The sequence below is a fragment of the Malaclemys terrapin genome, chromosome 1 (genome assembly GCF_027887155.1).
Source record: "Malaclemys terrapin pileata isolate rMalTer1 chromosome 1, rMalTer1.hap1, whole genome shotgun sequence".
Taxonomy (NCBI): Eukaryota; Metazoa; Chordata; order Testudines; family Emydidae; genus Malaclemys; species Malaclemys terrapin.
Window position 1 is genome coordinate 215,046,848 of NC_071505.1, and position 21,383 is coordinate 215,068,230.

The 21,383-nt window shown below is 40.8% G+C and overlaps 1 protein-coding gene across 3 annotated transcripts in view; it reads right to left on the minus strand.

Annotated features, from left to right (window-relative positions):
- Positions 1 to 21,383, minus strand: part of CDKL5 (cyclin dependent kinase like 5) — a 204,067-nt gene that overhangs the window by 14,637 nt on the left and 168,047 nt on the right. For 2 of the 3 annotated variants that reach the window (XM_054006747.1, XM_054006732.1), the window contains exons 11-15: positions 20,443 to 20,603; positions 15,777 to 16,806; positions 8,506 to 8,604; positions 8,183 to 8,288; positions 7,344 to 7,467 (exon numbers count right to left, since the gene is read on the minus strand). In XM_054006747.1, coding sequence (XP_053862722.1) covers positions 7,344 to 7,467; positions 8,183 to 8,288; positions 8,506 to 8,604; positions 15,777 to 16,806; positions 20,443 to 20,603 — 1,520 coding nt within the window. The remainder of the gene's footprint in view (positions 1 to 7,343; positions 7,468 to 8,182; positions 8,289 to 8,505; positions 8,605 to 15,776; positions 16,807 to 20,442; positions 20,604 to 21,383) is intronic. The other variant, XM_054006740.1, reaches the window with a different exon arrangement.

Genomic DNA, 21,383 nt, shown 5'->3' on the forward strand with positions numbered 1-21,383 from the left:
TATTTCTTGTTAAAGAATGCAGATTTTTTTAAACCAAAGATATTCAAAATACTATTACTTTATGACACAAGGATTAACATAAAACTAATAGATAAAACATTCTTAATTAAATGGAAAGCTAAGGACACATTGTTAGGTTAAAATGGTTAACTAAAAACATCCAGTGAGGTATTTTAGGGAAAAGATTATCTTGAAAGTTTGTCTAATTTTTCACTTGGGATTTTATATTCAAAACAAAAACATCACACAGATGATATTATAAAAAAAATAAAGTAATATCTGAGCAAACGTACAAATAATCTGTAACAGATAAAATCGGTTCTAATTCGCCCATCACTTGTTTGAGGGTCAGAAGAGCTGTAACAATCATGAGACTGAAACAAAAGATTGTCTACAAAAATTCTTGAGCTTTGCTGACATGACTCCAAATTTATCATCACGGAAGCTGTCGAGATCTATTGTTGTTCACTTCTACTTAACTCCTCTTAAACTTTTCTTATGGATGGGTCTCTCTCTGGATCATGGGCCGGTGCTGGCAAGTGAAGACAGCCACAGAAAATTGGAGTTATTGCAAAGACTGAATTTTAAATTTCAGGCTGCCATAAACTCTGATCCAGAGCTGATCAGCAACAGATTACTTTAAATGTAAGGAAAACAACTACAAATGTTATTTATCATATGGATGAAAAGGCTAGGACATATCCCATGCTCAAAGTATGTTCATTGTATCAGAAGTTAAGCTCAATTTCTGGATGTTCTATATTTACTATATAAAAGCAAAGTCAGATGGGAATCCAAATACGAATGTATGATGTCTAAAGGCTGTCACAAATTGCATTCGCTCAATTTTTTTTTTTTTTTTTTTTTTTTTTTTTTGAGGAGGTGGGATGGTTTTCTGATGTGTAGGAAGAAAGGAGAAGTGGAGATTTGCATAATTTATGGTTCTGGAACATATATCTACACTAAACACTCCCCCCCCCGAATGCTCCTTCTAGATTTCAGCAATATGCTTTTCATTAGAAAATTACAAAGCTATAATTAGCTTCCATGAAAAGTCATTAGTATAGTATTTAATGACTAGATTCTTATACAAATTTTAAAAAAAGACCTCAAATTACTAGGGATTCCCAATTCAATCCAGCCTTTTGCATTTGGTAATACAGCAAAACTGCAGAAAGGCTGTCTTCTAACTATTCACCCATTTAATGTAGCATGGAGGAAATCCAAGAGTAAACTGCTGACAGCTTTACGGATGCCTTCCATCAAAGGTGGCGTAACATGGACAATACACACACACACACACACAGTTATTGACATAAAAGTATGTGGTTTGAGATAGTTCCATCTTCCCTAACTTGTAGGCCAAATCCTAGAAGTACAGCATCCAAGCCACCGGGCTGTGTATTGAGCAAGTGGTGCTGAGAAAGCCTTAGCCTCACCCTGTAGTATCTAATTGTGCACCTACTACTATTAGAGAGCTGGGGTGGGAGAAAACAGGACAGTTTGCTGCCTGCCATTCCTCAAAACATGGGCGTTAAACAACAAAATTGACTCAGTGTAAATTGCAAACCCAGTGACCATGTCTATACAGCTCCACTGGCCCATATACAAACCCTTCTGTCTTGCCACAGAGATTGACCCAATAACACATTGGGTAATGCAGAATTTCCTGGTATGGCTTTTCTGCCTCCAAGTCCCATGTAAAGAAGAGTCACTGTCTATTTAAGATGATCGCATCTTCAAAATCAAAACCAAACATTTTTTGCACCATTTTTTCAGGGTAATTAAATATTCAAATGCTCTATGTTCTGGCTCCCATCCTTGATTCACTGCATCCAGGTCAGAAAATGTCTGCCTGTAGCAGCAGAGAAAACTGGAGGGAGGTGGAGCTCTATTCTTCACTTCCCTCTCCTCCATAAAGAGGAGGAAAGTGATGGATAGACAGGCTGGTAGGTATCCGCCCTCTTACTCCCCAACCCGTTTGCTCAAGGGGCCAATGGAGTGGCTTTGCACTGATTAGACTGGTGCTCAACTCCTCAAACTCATATTGCATATGCTGTGGTCTGACAAGCTTTGGCCTTGAACAATGGTTGATACAAAAACACATGCTCGTTATATGAGGAGACTGAAATAAGAAGGTACAAAGAGATAGCATTAGAGCAGAAAGTCTCAAAACAAAGACTTTGCACTGATTTAAAAAAAATAGAACATTTGGATTGAGAACATGAACACCAGGACATTTCAAGGATCCAAAAGAAGTTATTGAGACACTAGTTAATATAAGAATAAACAGGATTAGCCTGGTAAAAGTGGGATGTATAGTTACTCAGTGTTACCAACTCTTCCAAGTTTCTGACAAGTCTTGTGATATTTAGTGTTTTTTCTTAAAACCCCAGCTCCTGGAGGTAAGCAGTTACATGAGAATCATAGCTTTTATTTTTTTTTAACGTAATTTTCTAGCCCTTATGGTTGCAGAGAAAAACCTGATAACGTGATCTGATTGCACCCTAACAGCTCAGAAACAAGAAGGCAAATAAAAACAACCCAATTTAAAAAATAAAAAAAGCAATAAAACCTCATCAATTTTAAACTTGTCTCATGATTTTTGAATGCTTAGGTTTGGCAATACTGGTCATCTTGTGTGTTTTGGCTGCACAGAAGAGATGGATGTAGGGACAAAAATTTAAAACTAAGTTAAGAGCAGAGTCAGACTCTACTGCTTACATGTAAGGGCACCTGTCATGTACAGGTGCACTGAGCTGGAGTGGAGGTGGTACAGCAAACATCCATGTACCAACAGACCAGCATCCAGCTTTTACAGTAGGCTGGGGTCCTAGCTAATGCGCTCAGTAGTAGTTCACAGCTCCAGAGGCATTGCTGCGTGCATACTGACGGTACACCTCCAAACAGACAGTACTTCTACACTGCATTTTAGAACCCACACCAGCGAGTCTCAGAGTCCGGGTCTACGGATTTGAGCTCACGGGGCTTGTGCTATGGTGTTAACAGCAATTTAGACATTGTGGTTTGGGCTGGAGTTCGGGCTCTGAAACCCACCCCCCTCCCTGGACTTCAAACCTTGAGCTCCTGCCTTAACCTCCACACACAGTTATTAGTGCTGTAGCATCAGCCCCACGAGCCTGAGCTCAGACTCTCTGCCATAGTTTTCACAGCACAGCGTAGACCAGAGGAGGGCAAACTACAGCCCGCGGGACTGTCCTGCCCGGCCCCTGAGCTCCTGGCCTGGGAGGCTAGCCCCCAGCCCCTCCCCTACTGTTCCCCATCCCCGGCAGGCTCAGCTCACTGCGCTGCTGGCGCAATGCTCTGGGCTGAGAGCTCTTGTGGAGCAGCGCAGCTGCAGAGCCGCAGCCTGACCCGGTGCTCTGTGCTGCGCGGTGGCGTGGCTGGCTCCAGCCAGGTGACGCGGCTGCCTGTCCTGGTGCTCTCGGCGGGGTGGTAAGGGGGCAGGAGGGGTTGGATAGAGGGCAGGGGAGTTCGGGTGCTGGTCAGGGTGGGGGTGTGGATAGGGGTCAGGGAGGTCAGAGGGAGGGGAACAGAGGGTTGAATGGGGGCAGAGGGGCAGTCAGGAAGGAGGGGGGTTGGATGGGCGGCGGGGCGCAGTCATGGACAGGAGTTCTGGAGGCGGTCAGGGGACAGGGAGATGGGGTGGTTGGATGGGGCAGGAGTCTCAGGGGGCAGTCAGGAATGAGAGGAGGGATTTGATGGGGCAGTGGGGGGCAGTCAGGGCAGGAGGTCCGGGAGAGGGCAGGGGACAGGGAGGGGTGGATGGGGCGAGATATGGGGTGGGGGCCGGGCCATGCCTGGCTGTTTGGGGAGGCACAGCCTCCCCTAACCAGCCCTCCATACAATTTCAGAAACCTGACATGGCCCTCAAGCCAAAAAGTTTGCCCGCCCCTGGGGTAGACATACACACTGTGTCTCACACATCTGAGAGTTAGATTTTGTCCTAATCAAAGAGATTTTAAAAATCTTTATGAAGGTTTCTTTGAAAAGTGCTTACCACACATGGCCAGTAATTAAATTCTCAAAGTTAAATACTGACTTTTAGGTTAACTTTTAAAAAAAATAAAAGAATAATAGTCATTGAGTTACTGTAAATGAAGGCAAGACATCATCTGAAACTAGCAAACTATTTTAAATACCAGTTCTCTTAAGAGCAGGATTTTTTTACCTTTTAAAATTAAATGTCCTTGTCCCCCAAGATCTAAGACAAAGATTTTGCACATAGGGGTAAAAACACAGCAAATGTTTACTGCCAAGTTATAATCATTTGAAAAAGGGGCTTCCTAGTAGAAAAACAGACACACAGTGCTACCACCAGGTGTCACTACAAGAAATACATGAACTGCAACAAGGCGAGAGTGCTTGGCCTCAATAAGTAAATCATTTATCATGAAAACAGAAACTGCATCACTTTGTGCAATTAACTGTTAAACTTTTAAAAGTGGCTGGACCGGAATTCCCCAAACTGGTATCATGTATGCGTCACTAGCTTTATTTCCAATACAGAATCACAGTGCCTTCAGGATTTTGGAAAGCTATTGTAAATAAAATAAAGGGTCCTTTCCTCTCTCCTCAGGTGCACTTCTGGCTTCCCCTTTCCCGTTATAATGGGCAGTGTAACAGGGCATGACAACATTCCAAAAGATTAGAGTTCAAAGATCAGTATTTACCCAAATTTAAATATGTTAATTGTGCACTATGGTTTGATAACAAACAAGGAAAAGATTAGCAAACAAAACCATGGATGGCTGAGGAAGATGAAGGCATGAAGTATTGACAATTAGGATGAGAAGTGAGGACTGCATGCACAAGTATGAGGGCTCAGACACCGGGGAGTAGATGAAAAGAAAAAAGGCAAATACTGTAGATGAAAATGGGGCTTACTTGAATCATATGAAAGAGATTTATGCAGGAAAAATTAAAGGGAAATATATATTATCAGGAGATGTGAACAAGACCAAGCTATGCGGCGTTGATAAAGAGCCAGATCTTCAGCTCAAGTAAATAAGTGTAGCTCCACTGAAATTACGAATCTGCAGCTCCTTGCAATAGTCTAGTCAAATTCCAGAAGTGTAAAGGAACTCTGGTCTTGAAAACTCATGGGAGATGTCTAGAAGCCTAAGGCACTCTGCAGATGTCAAGTTGGTAAAGCTTCAGCCCACAGCTATGAATTCCTTGAAGTGACGGTAAGAAAAGAACGTATTCATTTCTGCAGAAAGGTAGCATGCAATAAAGAGGATGTGACCGGCCATTTGTCATAAGGGCACTGAAAAACATTTACACCTACATAAGGGATCTCACTAACTGAAGTTCCCCACAAGCCCCCAAATGTCTAATATGTGGCCATTTCAGAGACTTCCAACATACTGTTGCATAATTCAACACAACTTATAGCTTGTAGTGAAGAGAGCTGTAGTAGCAGTAGGGATAATACAGGTCAAGACTGGGGCACATTGGTAGAGCTATGCAGGTAATCTCACAGTGCAGGCAGGTAATATACATCTGGCTCAAGGCCAGGCTATTACTGTCATCTGCATTAGTTCCATGAGAATTAAGTGAAAGAGAGCAAACTATCTACTCTCGTAAAAAGAGAAGGAAATGGAAAAACCCAAGAATTTAGAGGAATATAAAGTGAGTGTGGTAAACAGAAAAGTTCCTGATAGGATGAAAAACATGTTTTTGTTTAGCTCAGGCTGCTTAAGTGCAGAGATAATTTAAGTCATTTAAGAGTAAATCCTAATGACAATGGACAAGTTCAGCAGTATAATGTCTTTAATTTTAAAGATGCCGGACAGCGAAGCTCGGGTGTACAAATGCATACACGGACAAGGGAACATCTGTGTCAGTTCAGCCTAAAACATTCACAAAATCTTTGACATCAGAAAGAGGTAACAAAGAGCAATAAGATGAGTGAGAAGCAATATCTTAGAGTAGTAGGAAGTTCAACTGGATTACACATTCATTCATAACTTGAGATGAGTTTTCACATACCAATTATGTATGCCATTAGAACATTAAATATTTAGTTCATCATAAAATGATGTAGTCAGAGTCATGTTCTATTAAAATAGAGTTAACATTTTTACATGCAATTACAGAATTTCCCCCACAAAAAGATATAGAGAAACACAGACTTTACATTAATGAAAAATGTGATTAAGTTGCACTTACAGCAGAGAACAATTTTGCAATATCGTTAAACCATTGCTAGGACTTCTCACACAGAACCACGTGTTGCTGTACTTTGGAGTTAATCCATTATATAACACTATATTTCCCTTTGTAGCCACTGTATAGTTAATACAATTAAAGATCTTACTAAAAGCTTGCAAAAGATATAATGGAGTTTGAAGGATAGTTAGTGCACTAGTGAGAACCAACACCATTTTTAATCATGTAAAGATGAGTCACAATCCTTTCCAAGAGTAATACTTATTTTTATTTGATGTAAATTACTGTATTTGTACAAAGCGGTAGAATGACAAGATTTTAAGGGCTAAATAATTGTCAATGACCAAATTATGTTTTTTTCTTTATTTCAGGGCTGTCAAATTACTGGTGCAATTACAGACAATTAATTTCTCTGTTATATGATGGAGTTAGATTACGTTTATTAGTAGGAATGAAGAAAACTGGCACATATAATACTTTAGAAAGGTAACTGAGTATACAATTTTTGTCTAAAAGTTTCTCTAATCTTTTAAAAACAATATACAGAGCTAACACAGAAGGTTTGTCCTGTCCTCCCAATAGAAAGAATCCATTTCTTTCTGCAGTGTTACCTACCACAGTTCTGTGGTGTATGAGCAAAAGGAGAGAAGCAATCACCACATGTAGAACAATAACTATATTCTTCATAAATACAATCCTAAATTATATATGAAGACATGCATCTTAGACATTTTTTTCCATTGGTCTGCCACTTGCGGATTCTGGAATCCACAAATTGGACTACTGGCCTTGTATGCCACATTATGTAGACACACTCCCTCTTATCTTTAATCACAGATGACATATGTTGTGTAATGGAAAAATCAGAGAAAAATACACAAATATATTAACATTTATATATTTTTTAAAAATATGTTTGCTGGAATAACTTCATGAGATCCTTCTTGAGGATCCAGAAGGGGCAGAAATCATACAATGTTATTTCAGTGTAGGCAAAGGGAACATATAAGGATGTCTGCATGCCAAACACAACTATAGGCAGCAAGGTGATCACGTTAATGACTTTTTTAAAGAAAAACCTAATTGAGGCCGCTCTCTAGCAGTCTCTCCATATTACCCTGTGTATGTCTGTGTAAACAATAACTCACCATGGATCAAAGGTAGTCTGTCTTTTTGAGTGGTTTGTCACAGTGCTGCTGTCTGCTGGTAGTGCACTGACTCTGTTTGACACATTGGTTTCAAGGAATGTACCCTCTGGACGTGGAGATGGCACTGCAAGAAATACCGATAATCAGAACAGCTCGTTGGCTCCAATGACCTTCAAACAGGTCTCTAGATGGCTACTGGAGATCTACGTATATAAATGTACTTCATTTAAAGAATAGATTTTGTCCTTTAGTAAATCAAAGAACGGATTTGAATCTAGGTCTCTAGAGATGAAAGGCTAGTATACCAATGAAAGATACCACCCAGTCTTTAATAATTAACATTTTGTATTTAGAACACTCCTATCAGTTAAAATGGACACAACAGCAGGTGTATGGTACAGACTGGGAAAGAAAGTTTTCTGAACACAAAGACAGCTCATTAAATATGTCCTTGTGTGTTGTATATTGCTAAATGTGATCAGATATCTTGGTGATTAAAATAGTATATAAACCCTGATAAACTCCTTTATTTCATTGAATTTATTTTTTCCCCAATACCCATGTAAGCAAATTGTCTTGTGCTCTGCAAAGTATTATACTATGTATGCCTTGTGAATCAGCAAAAGGTAGTATTTGCAAAAAAATACTTTGTAGATATGCACTGTAGTAAAAGAGATAAACCAGAAGGACTCTATAGACTTTAGTACTAGCTTGGTGTATTTTTTTTCCAGTCACCCTTTTTACTTGTTCTTGTATAGCTCAGAATATCCTTCTTAATGCTATGATTCTACTGTATGTTAAAACACTGGTTAATTGTGTAAGGCACATTGCAAAATTACCTCTGTAAAAGCTGCCAACTCTTCTGGGAATAGGGTCATTATACAGAAGTCTATTTTCTTTACTAGAGGCTCCATCCTCTGGGTGCGGATCATGATACGTTCCACCCTAAGCCAAAGAAAAACATTAAAAATGAAGGATGACACTTGTACTGTTCTTCCACGCCATGTCACAGCATAAAATCCAGCCACAGTTTACCTTTTGTTTTATGAACCGTTGCTATAATGAAACCCAACACTATGCAATCAAAAAGACAAAGCTGGCATTAAAAAAAAAAATATTTGCCCCAAAGGCATAATATTATGGATTTGAAAGTGACTCAGACCTCAGACTTTTGCCGTGAATGAAATGAAGTAGTAACATCTCTGGAAGAATCTTTAACTGCAGGTCTTGTTAGATTCATCTCTGGTTGGATCTGGTCACTCTGTCGATAGCAAATTTAAAACCATGTGATTTGTGATATGTGCAATATTATATTATTAGCACTTATGTATATTATGGTAGTGCTTAGAGGCCCCATTGTGCTAGGCACTGTACATAAAAACAACAAGCAACAATTCCTGCCCCAAAGAGCTTACAATCTAAATAAACATGAGAAAAAGTGGAAGAAAGTATTATTTCTGTTCAATAGATAAGGAAATGAGATAAAGAGATCCTGATTCAGGAAAGCGTTTTAAAGTCCAGGTCTATTTAGCAAAGTCCTTATGCATGTACTTTGACTTAATTCGGACTTAACCACATGACTAAACTTAATCAGGTGCTTGCAGGGCTTTCTAGAATAGAGGCAGAGATTTTAAGTGACTTGCCCATGATCACACAAGAAATCTGATGGAGTCAGGAACTGAACCCAGATTTCTCAGGTCCCAGTCCAGTGCTTTGATTACCACAAAAGGTATTTCTGACTAGGGCTGGGTCAGTTTCTTATACACCTCTACCCCGATATAATGTGACCTGACACAACACGAATTCAGATAGAACGCGGTAAAGCAGTGCTCTGTGGGGGCGGGGCTGCGCTCTCCGGTGGATCAAAGCAAGTTCGATATAACGCGATTTCACCTATAACGCGGTAAGATTTTTTGGCTCCCGAGGACAGCGTTATATCGAGGTAGAGGTGTAGTTAGTTTTGAATCCATTGATCATTGTGGGTTCTAGAGATCAACTAAAACATCATTGTATTCTGCTTAGACGAGGCATTGTGCAGAGTCCGGCACACCAGGTTAAAGTCTTAAATTGTCCAAGTTTTTGCTCAATCTGTCCTATAAAACTGTTTATAAAATAAGCAAAAATTGCAAACACAGATTGGTACACACTAGATGTGTTTAAACTGGAAGAAATGCTCAGGGATTTTCAAGACTTTTGGTGTGATTACAAATATGGAGAGGAATACAGGCATTCACCAAACAGGCATTTTGGTTGGTTAATTTTGATAGAGCAAGGCTGCCACCCCACTCCGTACATTGCTTTTCTTGAGGCTATGTGACAACTTGCTGGGAGGAAGAAGGGAGCAGATGACAACTGGTGTTGCATGTCAATCAGCCTCATAGTAATGGCGGTCAGTCACCAGGAAGGGATTAAGGCAGAGGCACTAGAGGCTCATGCCTAGGGTCCCAGGTTCTGGAGTTACACGATTACACCAGAATCTTAGCTTTCATTAAAAAAAAAAAAAAGAGTCTGGCTGTTATGGTTGTGAAGAAAATTTGGTAACGTGACCCAAGTGTAACCAATGGAGCAATGTTTGCCTGAAAGCCTGAAATAATAGCTCTCAGACTGGTGAACTAATGAATGTATTACAATGGAGGTATTAACTCTAAGACCTGCTGCTGTGGGTGGTGGGAGGGGTCTGAGGAGCTGCCAAGACAACTTCAGTAGAGGACTGTATGTGTATTAGGAGAGAAAAGTGCAGAGGGCTCTGCTCATTCACCCAAATACCTCAGCAGCCAAGCTGTAAGTACTGGGGGGGCGGGGAGGGGCATCCTGCTGCCACCCCGTCTCTCCACGGGAGAAGAGGGGCCTCCTGCTGCCAGTCCTGGTTGGGGGAGAAGGAAGCTCTGTGCTGCTGCCCCAGTTTCTCCAAGCACAGGAAGAGCCACAGTCTTGGAGTGGGGCTACAGGGACAGAGCCACAGGGGAACCCTGCATCGTGTTGTGCCTATGGCCCCCAATTGCCAGAATTTGCTTGGACCCAGACATTTACCACCAATTATTTCCCAACTTGGAAAGATGTCCTAGCCCAGGGGTCTCAAACTCAAATGACCACGAGGGCCACATGAGGACTAGTGCATTGGCCTGGGGGCCGCATCACTGACACACACCCCTTGCTGCCCCTGGCCCCGCCCCCACTCCACCCTTTCCATCAGGCCCCGCCCCTGCCCCATCTCTTCTCCACCTCCTCCTCCAAGCTGCTTTAATAAAATATATACACTCAGTAAAGCCCCCCCACTGCACTGGGCTGCACCACCACTCCACCCCTGCTCTGCCTCTTCCAGGGGTGGCAGGTTTGTAGAAATGTTGGTGGTGCCAAGAACCTGCCCCCCCAAAACTCCGCCCCCACCTGCCTAGGGCTCTGGGAGGGAGTTTGGATGGGGAAGGGGGTCTGGGGTGTAGACTCTCTGGGATGGAGTTTGGGTGCAGGCTCCGGGCTGGGGCAGGGGGTAGGGTGCAGGCTCTGGAATGGAGTTTGGGAATAGGAGGGGGTGCAGGGGTGAGGGCTGTGGATGAGGGGCTCAGGGCATTGGAGAGGCTCAGGACTAGGGCAGAAGGCCAGGGGAAGGGCAGCCTGCCCTAGTGGAGGGAGGCACTGGGACCCTGCGGCAGCAGGTGATGCCAGAAGCAGGCAGAGCGAAGCCGAGTCAGCATGAGCTGCAGGCTCCCTGGTGAGGCCAGGGGACACTCGGGGGAGGTGCGTGGGGGCAGCAGGCAGGGCCGGGGGAGAGACCCAGCCCTAAACATTGGGGAGCAGTGCCCGGGGAGCTTAGCTGCCGCATAAAATAACTCGGGGTGGGGGTGGGGGGAGTTTGGCGGCAACAGGAAGTAACTGGTGGGGGGGCGCGGGGAGCTTGGCGGGCCGCCCGCGGGCCACATGTTTGAGACCCCAGTTCTAGCCAGACCCTGTGAGAAGAGATAACCAGATGACACCCCCACCACCGGTGGGTCAGTTAGATCCTTAGCAATATTTAGGATGTGAATTTAAGGTTTCTGCTATTGACTCCCCCCTGAGTTATTAATTTCCTTCCCCACCTCATTTTCCTCTTGCCTATTTCCTTCTATCCTGCCATCTATCTAATAAAATCTGGTTTAGTCAGCCCAGATAAGTATATCCTGCAATGCTGCTGTTACCAGAAAGGCAAGCTAAAAACATGCCTTAAACTACAGCCCAATTCTGCTAAAAGTTTGCAAGGTGCTAAAATGCCTGATAAAGTTGCTTCTTGTTTGATGTACCTGTGATTTTTCAGCAGTTAAACTGCAAGTGAGAGAAACAGAAGATGTCATTTATCTTTCCTATTCTTTTACTCTCTCGTGTTCATCTTTTAAAACAAAACACAAAATAAAAACAAATACCCACCCAAAAAGTGGACTTAAACAACAACCCAAAAGCCAATATCTATCTAATAAGCTAATAATCTGACTTTTTTCCTCCCACCAAAGGACTTAGTGACATCTAAAAGACAGTCAAGCAAGGAATTTTCCCTTTAAACAGACCTTGTACAGCTAACAGGAAGAGGAAAGGAAATTGCTAAAAGGAAATTCATAAAACAGATTGAGAGAGAGAGAGAGAGAGAGAGAGAGAGAGAGAGGGTGGGGAAGAGAAAAATCAGAAAATTTGATAAAGTATGTAAGACAAATTTGTGCTCAACTCAGCTTTTGAGCAAAGAGCTTTAGGGAGCAATTCTTTTAAAACAGAGCACAGGCTTTCCTTTAACTAAAATATAGTTGACCTGACCACCCCACTCCACCTAACCCCCCCCCCCAAGTTTTGGAAAAAAATTACTTTATACAATCAGAAATGTTTATGAATTCTAACTAGTTTTGTCAACCCTGTGAAAACAAACAATAGTTGAAGAGATTTGAGAATTTACAAACTTCCTGATGTTCACTATCCTTGTTCCTTATGACTGAATTTTCTGACCATAATAGTTTACAAATCCATTTTAACTTTATCTTGATATTGTACCTCAATATAGAGGGAAGAGCAGGAGAGAGCATAAAAAGTATTTAACTCTTACTTTGGATCAATATGTTCAAACCTAGGCTCCTAAATCCACATTTAAGCATGTACGTAAAAATTGCCAGATTTTTCAAAAGGTAATAGGCACCATTAAGTTCTATTAGCATCAGGGAGATTTATGAGTGCTCAGCATCTCAGAAAAATGAAGCCACTTTTATTCTTTTACACTTTTACTTTGCCTAAATATGGATTTAGAAACATTACTTGAGATATTCGGGATTGAAAATGTTAGCCTTAAGAGACAAACGCATATAAAATGAATTAGAAACTGCTAAGTCAGACAGACATTCCTAACCAAGCCAAAATGAATCAATGCAATAAAGATGGAAGGTACAACATTTTTCCTAACTAAAATATGCATTTGTCAACTGGTTGTCAAAAGACAAAAATGATTTGATAATTACACTCAATGTCTCCACACAATGTGAAATACCATTAAAATTACTTATTGAATTAACATTCACTACAATAAGACTCATTGTAAAAGATACTATTAAATCACAGAATAAAAATATAAGCTAGCAATCAGGAAGTACCCTGTCACTGAATGGTGGAAACCACTGCTCTGTTTCAGTAACCATTATACTGACGGCGTGATCATGAATACAACCAGCTTAACTGAAATGCAAGCTGGAAAATGAGCACACGGGGGAAATAAAACCTAATTTTGCAAAGCATCTACTGCAGCACCATTTTAAAGGTTACTTTTCTTTTAAAATAGTTCACAGTTGTCATGCCTGGGGACATCCATGGAACGGAAGGGCTTCTCCTACTGCAATCATGTCTGAGCTGATGTGGCAAGTATACAAAAACTTGTATTAATATGATTTCTAGAAAGAGAGTCGTATTACTTTAAGAATTAATGCATCGGCAAATATTATTTCTCTCTCAGAGAGATCCACACGCCCAGGAACAGAGAAACATTCAATTTATAGACAATTAGGAATACCTAATTGATGGCTCCTTGCTTATCAAGCAAAGAGTGAAAGACACAGAAAGAGGTAGTATGGCTGGGAAGCATCATGGCATAGAGGGATAGGCATCAGGTGGTTCCATGCTTGGCCAACGTCTTGCTGGGTGGCGTTAGGGAATTCATATCACCTTTCTGTTTCACTTTCCACCTCTGTAAACTGGGAATCCTACATCTTACCTATGTACCTGCCTGAAAAGTGGGCTGGGAGGACTAATAAGTCAATGTTTGTGAAGTGCTCAGAACATGTGAAGTGGTCAATAAATTCCAACTTCTATTATTAGATACTGTGTAATGGGGAACCAAGCACAGCTTGGAATAACCAGGCAACCAAATACATCCCAAATAGCTGGATATGCATGATTACATAGTACAGAATTTTAAAAATAGCTCTAGCCCTGATATCAATTAAACTTTATGCTGTCCCCTCAGCTGATAGAGTTCTGCAGATGGTTAAGGATGGCAATGATTAAACAGGAATGAAAGAGCAATTTCATTAGATATTGGAATTGACACAGATGCATAAAAAAGTTTGTCTAATCTCATGCCATCCTTGGATATATTCCTAAACCTTTCTATTACAAGTATTTCATAGATTCACATATTTTAAACTCAGAAGGGAACACCATGATCATCTAATTTGATCTTCTGCATAACACAAGCCAAAGAACCTTCCCCAATAATTTATGCATCAAGCCCATACCTTTTGTCTGAGTTCCAGCATAGCTTTTAGAAAGATATCCAGTCTTGATTTAAAGACTTCAAGTGATGAACAATCCACCATATCCTTAGGTTATTTATTCCAATGGTTAGTTACCGTCACTATTTAAAAAGTTTGCACCTCATTTCTAGTCTGAATTTGTCTAGCTTCAGCTCCTAACAACTGGATTTGTTTAGGCCTTTTCTATTGGCCTGGAGATCTCTTCCCCTGTAGGTTCTCGTAGACCAAGATCAAGTCATCTCTTAACTTTCTCTTGGATAAACTAAATAGATTGAGCTTGTTTAGTGTCTCACTATAAGGCATATTTTCTAGACCTTGAATCATTCTTGTAGCTCTTTTCAAAACCCTTTTAAATTTGTCAACAAATTGCACACCATTTTTAAATTCCCTTAGAATTCACCATGCTGCTTATATTTGCAGGTACTTATGTGAAATGAGCATTGTATGGAAGTACTTCTCTTTGTACCATATTACTGTCCAACTTTGCAAAAATCTCCAAGAACAGTATCAAGTTTAAAAAAAAAGATTTTGGGACACATTTTGTACTGATTTACAACCCTATGTGTACTTTCAATTAAGTCAATAGGACTGAATAAAGAATCAAATCAGCACAGAATCTGGCCCAATCTTTGGAGAAGATCCATAATACACAAATTAAGGCTAAACTACAGTCTCCACAGAGAGATACCATAACTGTGAAGTGCATAAGCAAAATAACCTCAGTTCACACTGACCAGAAAGGGGCAGTGTAAAAGCAGAGTGAGAGGAGATGGTTCTGCATATAGACTATGTAAATTATCAAGCTTGACAGGTGGGTTTGTGACACATACAGGGATCACCATTGAGAGTCAGCATTTGTTAACGATTCCTACACTATAGTCGCTCACATCCCCCAGTTATTTATTACATTAGGCGTACATTGACACTGCAGTTGGGAAGTCTGAAAGGCTGCACGGGCGATGGCCACTCAAGTATGTGCCCAGGGTCTTTGGCAGGCAGGGCTAGCTCGTGGAGCCAGCTGTGCCTGCTGTGGCTTCACTGCTACTGTTACTCAAGCTAGCTAGATTAAAGCTAGGTCGGGTAGGTCTACACGGGCTGCAATCACGCCTCACAACTGCAGTGCAGATATACCCTTAGCATAGAGAAATACTGCCGTATCTCAGATACCGTACTGTCACACCTGCTAGCAAATGCTGACTTTTTAACCGTGACCACTGTATCAATAAACTCATGCTGCAGGTTAAGTGACAGAAAATCCCAATTCAGAAATGTTTAAGATTACTATTTACAGCAAGGCATGCTACAAAATCCAAATAGAGAAAGTTAATTAAGAAAAATAACCTAGTAAAAATTACATCAGTTAGCATAAACACTGGTTCAGTGACCACGTATCAAATCACATTATTTTACACAACTTGACTGTTCTCACATTTTCAGTATTTTGCTAGAAGTGACTGTATGCTTCATTGTGGCCCAAATTTTTAAAAGTGCCCTCTTATTTTGAATGGTGGATACCTCAGCATCTCAGAAAATCCAACCTCCCTTCTTTTGAAGTAAAAAAACAAAACAAAACAAAAAAACCCATACAAAATTAGAGGCCACTTTTGACCATCTGAGCCTACATGCATGCAAGAAATACAGAGAAAAAAAACTTCTTCAATAGACAACATTTCAAACTAACCCTATTAGTATCTTCTGTACAGTCTTCCCGTGAAGAGCCAACAGATCGTGTGAGTGACCTATGCTGCACCTGTGGAGATAACAGTTGCAGGCTGTTTGCTCTGGCTGCCATCCCCTGCCCTACGCTTAAGCCACCCTCTGAGCCCTTGGACCTCACTCTGTCTCGGCTCACATACATGGAATGTCTATGAGGGCGCTGCTGTGAGGAAAAGGGACTTGTGTAACCTAGACCATATGAAAACGATTCATGTGGGGCAGATAATGAATGTGAATGGCTTCCATCCATGTGATCTGGCAATTTCAACTCTTCCATGGTTTTGGAATGTCTTGTTGGCGGTCTTCGGGAATCCAGGGTACCATCACTTCGGTTATTCCTGCCCGAAGGACTGAGTAAAGTTCTATTGTCACTGTGCCGGGGTGGAGTAGGACTGGTAGGAGAGTTCAAGTCCAAGCAGCTTGATGGAAAATACCTACTGCTATTTGGTTCCGCAATTTGAGCCCTGGCCTCAGAAAGATTACCCACAGATTTCGAATCTGTTAGAACCCCATGAGTCTTTGACTTTGTCCGATAGGAGGGACTCTTTGAAGACTGGGGTATAGTATCAATATAGCTGTGGCGACTATGTTTCTCACTTGGCTGCAGAGTGCCAGTTTTGCTTTGAGAAGTTTCCATAAATGAGTGCCGGTTCTGCTGAGATCTGGTGTTTGACTTCAGATATTTTGTGCCTGGACCATCAGAAGCTTTTGGTTCCAAATTAAAATCAAATTCTGTTTTTGTCTTTGATTCCTTTGGACTGAGAAGATGTGGTATGTTGTTATTGGCTAGATCCTTGTTGCCAGATCCAGGTGGGTTGCTTGGTTTTTTTGAATGCATTGGACTGTGTGCAGCTGCAGGAAGATTTCCATTTAGAAAGCTTTCATTTGCTGGAAGAACCTCTTCTCCTCTTTGCAGTCCAGCCCCTAGAGTCTGCATATCCTTGCTATTCGATCTGTGATGTGACTGCACAGCAGAGCTTTTGCTGGCTTGATTTCTACATTAAAAAGCATATGAACAAGGATTAACACAGTACCATACATATTAATAACTCCCAACTTCAATAAAGTACACTAATTTCTAAATGGAGTACTCAATTCAAAACTGAGAGCTAATTTAACTGTGGTGATTTATATACTGCAAATTAGGCACCAGGAATTCCACCATCCCAAATCCCTAGAACAAATAAATGTGCAAGTATTTGCTGCTAAGAAATAACAATGTATTATGTCCTGATAGCCAAATTTTTGCTTCTAATTCGTACAATTAGTTAATGACAATACATTTTAAAACTTAACTTATACATTCCAACAGCAGCTTTGAATCCTTTCAATATCTACAGCGCTAATATATGGGGGGGAGGGAGAGGGGAGAAGAGAAGAATAGCTATGTTCTGGTGAAACAGTTCTTGAGTACATCTTACATATCAAATGTAACAGTTATTGAAATGTGCAAGGTGAAGTGTCACATCAGTACTGCCAAACAATGGATAGATTGAAAAGGTGATACAATTTTTATGCAAATAATCGTAACTGGTTATTTCTACCCTTTTTATGCTTAGGATTTTAATGGTAATGCTTTCATTATCTAGTTATGTATTTTGCATAGGGTTATAATAATAACTTCAACAACCTTAAACTAACTTTTTTTAAATATAAGAAATAGAAGGAGTCCTGAAAACTTTAATCAGGTTGACATGGGAAATTTTACGCACTGGGTACAAAGTTTTTTATGGGGCTAGATCTCTCTCTTCCACATCATGCCTTCAAAGGTGCACAAGAGGAGCAGAACAGGAGAAGAGGCGATCTCCTAGGCACCTGTAAGAACAACAGAGTTTCTCTCCCGCACATCTGAGGTGATTTACAGAAGATGAACTTTGCTGTCCCAGATCTCAAAGTGAAGATAATAGGTGCTCAATTTCAGTGGATCATAGGAGGCGTGCAAGAGAAAAGGCCTATGACTGCAGATGGTCTAAGATCCAGAGGAGATCAGTCACTGCTCTGCATACCTTCGGAAGGATGCCACTAGGGAAGATGCCTATCCTCTAGGACTCCTAGTGTCAATCACAACAAAGGACCCCGCTTTTGACTGGAGCTCCCTGATTCCCTCATCCACCTGCCCCATCTGTCTAAAGGTCTGAAATATAAAATGCTATGCATGTATTCTTACACATTGGCATATAATGTCTATTTTTATCTAGCATCTTCCACAATAGAGATAGAAGCATTTATGGAATTAAATGCTTATAATGCGGTTTATTTTTTAAATCTCTTTCACTTACAAATAAATTAGATTTACATGATCAAACTTTTGAGAGAGAAGAGCTGATCAATATCATATATTATAGGGCTATTTTAAAAAGTAGACATGAGTCCTTTAGTCACAAAAAATAATTAAAAATAAAATAAAAGGTCTTTTTTTTTAAAAATAATTCAGATTTCTAATTTAATAGTTGAATTCACTTCAAATATTCACACAAATTGAATCATAACCTAAGAGTAAGTGGTGTTATTTTGGGTTGTGATCATCACTTCACAGTTTAGATGTATATTATGTATTGCACACAAAAAACTACAGTAAGAGAACATTAAGATTGCCAAATCAAGCACTCAAAAGTGAGGAAATGCTAAGATTAAGGTTGCCTGTCCATCGTTCTCAGTCCCAGTCTCCTGCCCAGCTCCTCAGCTGATCTCACCCTTATCCCAACTACTGACTCCCAGACCACCCCCAAACCTCATTTCCCTCCCTGGATTCTAGTCCCAATCTTAGCCTCCCCCCCGTCTCCTTTTCCCAATCTATTCCCTATCACTGCAGGTCTGGCTCTTATCCCCTGTGTATTTGAACCAGACAGCTTCCTCCTCCACGCTGCTTGAGATTGTGTCCCTGCTCCCAGCTCAGGTATCTAGACCCAGCAGTCCAGAGCTGCTATTGCAGAGATAGTCCTGCTCAGGCCCAGGCTGGAGCATGCCCAGATCAGATAAAATATCCAGCTGCCAAAATCTAATGTTTGCAGTGGTGTTGTAACTATGTCGCTCCCAGATTAGAAAGACAAGATGGGTAAGGTAATGTCTTTCATTGAGAAGTTCACAGAATCATAGGACTGGAAGGGACTTCAAGAGGTCATTTGGTCCAGTCCCCTGCACTCATGGCAAGACTAAATATTATCTAGACCATCCCCGAAACGTGTTTGTCTAATCTGCTCTTAAAAACCTCCAATGATGGAGTGTCCACAACCTACCCAGGCAATTTATTTCAGTGCTTAACTACCCTGGACAGTTAGGAAGTTTTTCCTAATGTCCAATGTAAACTGCCTTTGCTGTAATTTAAGATTTTTGTCCACCCTGAGAGATTAAGGAGAATAATTTTCTCCCTCCTCCTTGTAACAACCTTTTATATTGGTGCAATAAAAGATACTACCTCACCCACCTCGTCTCTTTAAAATCTCAGAAGTCTATACAGTGAAACCCCGCTATACCGCAATGTTTGGGGTCCAAAAAATTACATCGCGCTAAATGCGGGGTCGCGGTATAGCGGGGTTTCAAGCCCATCAGTGGTCCCCAAGGCGGTGCATTGATGTGCGCCGCCTAGTGCCCAGCAGGGGAGAGAAGCTGTGGCCCGCGCCTGCCCGGGTCAGAGAGCACCGGCGCCCGCAGTCCTGGAGCTCTCTGTTCCCAGCAGGCACGGGGCCACAGCTCCTCTTAAAGCTGTGAACAACAGGGCTGCGGGTGCCGGTGCTCACTGTCCCCGGCAGGCGCGGGGCCGCAGCTTCTCTCCCTTGCCTGGCACTAGGTGGGGGCACATCAATATCCTGGCAGGTGGCATGGTGTTGGGGGACCACTGGTACATACAGTAATACAGTATGTCTTAAAACAGGGGCCAAATTGTGATCGCGTTATATGTGATTTTGCGTTATGGCGGGGCACCTTATTGCGGGGTTTGACTGTACTTGATATGTGTGAAATGCAATTGGCCAAATTTGGGTGGATTTTCAGGGGAACAACAAAAGGCACATTTGTCACAAATGCCACCTGTCTGCCAAATTTGAAGTCTCTGCTCCAAGGCAAATTTTTTTTTTTAACATAGGCAAACCCTAGGCTCATTTTCAGAAACGGCTGAACCATTTTTGCTGAATTTTTCAAAAAATATCAGCCACAGCCAGACACCTAGAAAGGAAAGTTTCAGCTTGAATGGTTGAAGTTTGACAAAGTTGTAAGCAACTGAAAACAGTGACTTATAATGGGGAGTGTTGGGCAAGTTTAACAGGCAGTGCTATCAGCCCCATATTTTTATTACAACTACAAAAAAAAATACTATATTATATATTATACACACACATATATATATACACACATATATACACACACACACACTTATTTTATTTTATGTAACTGGGCCTTTAACCTATCTTTAATCGATTACCAAAAGTGAGTGTGGAAGAAGAGTGCTTTAGGGATGAACTGGCTTTATCTCTCATGTTAACCTCAGACATAGAAAACAATATGTATACCAATATGACAAAATTATCAGACATCTTGTGTTCTTTTTGTGAAGATTATTTAATATTTAAACCTAAAAGGAACTTACTCATTAATGCAACAAATGAAGCTGATGAGGATCTGGTTACTGTATTTACCTGTTAGACAATGTGTTGCTGTCTACATGGTAAGGTTTTCTCTTAGCTGACCGTGAAGGTGAACTTCCACAACGATCCAAGAGTCTCTGAGTTTGAAACGAAGGATGGTTCAAACATTGCTCTGTCAAGTATCTATCTGCTGGATCCAGCTTCAGCAAATTCTTTGGAAAACAAAGTCTGGATTTTAAACAAGTATTAGTATTTAAATCAGTCACAGCAAAACTTGTAGCTCAATAGTTTTGAGCTTCTCATCTCAATAGTTTCTGTGAGATTATTATGTGCAACTGCAAGAATGATTTACAGTTATATTAATATACCATTTAACAGCAAATCATCACTCCATTTATACTGTATTGAACTCATCTCAATACTGAGCTGCACAGGTCTCTAAGAAACTAAGTTCCTTGTTTCTAATTGCAAGATAAAGCCACGGAAGTGTGAGAGTGAAGAACAATTCTGCTTTCAGAAGCAATAAACATACACACAAAAATGATACATAATAAAAGAGGTTTGATAAAGTTCATTCAAAGAGCTTTGCTATTTATAAAAATATGCTTTAAAACTTAACACACACACACACACGTAGGGAGTTTTGTCATTGATTTCGTGGGGCTATGATTTCACCAGTAATTCATCTACAGTAGTCAGAAGGAAATTCCTATTATAAAATTGGTGATGTTTGTTCTATTTCTGAAGACAGATAACATTTTTGATATTTAGAGAATGAACATTTAATTATAAAGTTAGAAACTAACAGGGGTGACTAATTTGCAACATATTATGACTGCTATTTGCACAAGTTCTGTAAGAAATATATTGTTAGTTAATAGTAGTGGTAAGTTAATATGAGAAGCAAACAATACTCATACTTGAACTAAAATAGGACATTTTTGTCTACTATGAACACAGAGAACATATTATTTCTATGTTCTCTCTTATCC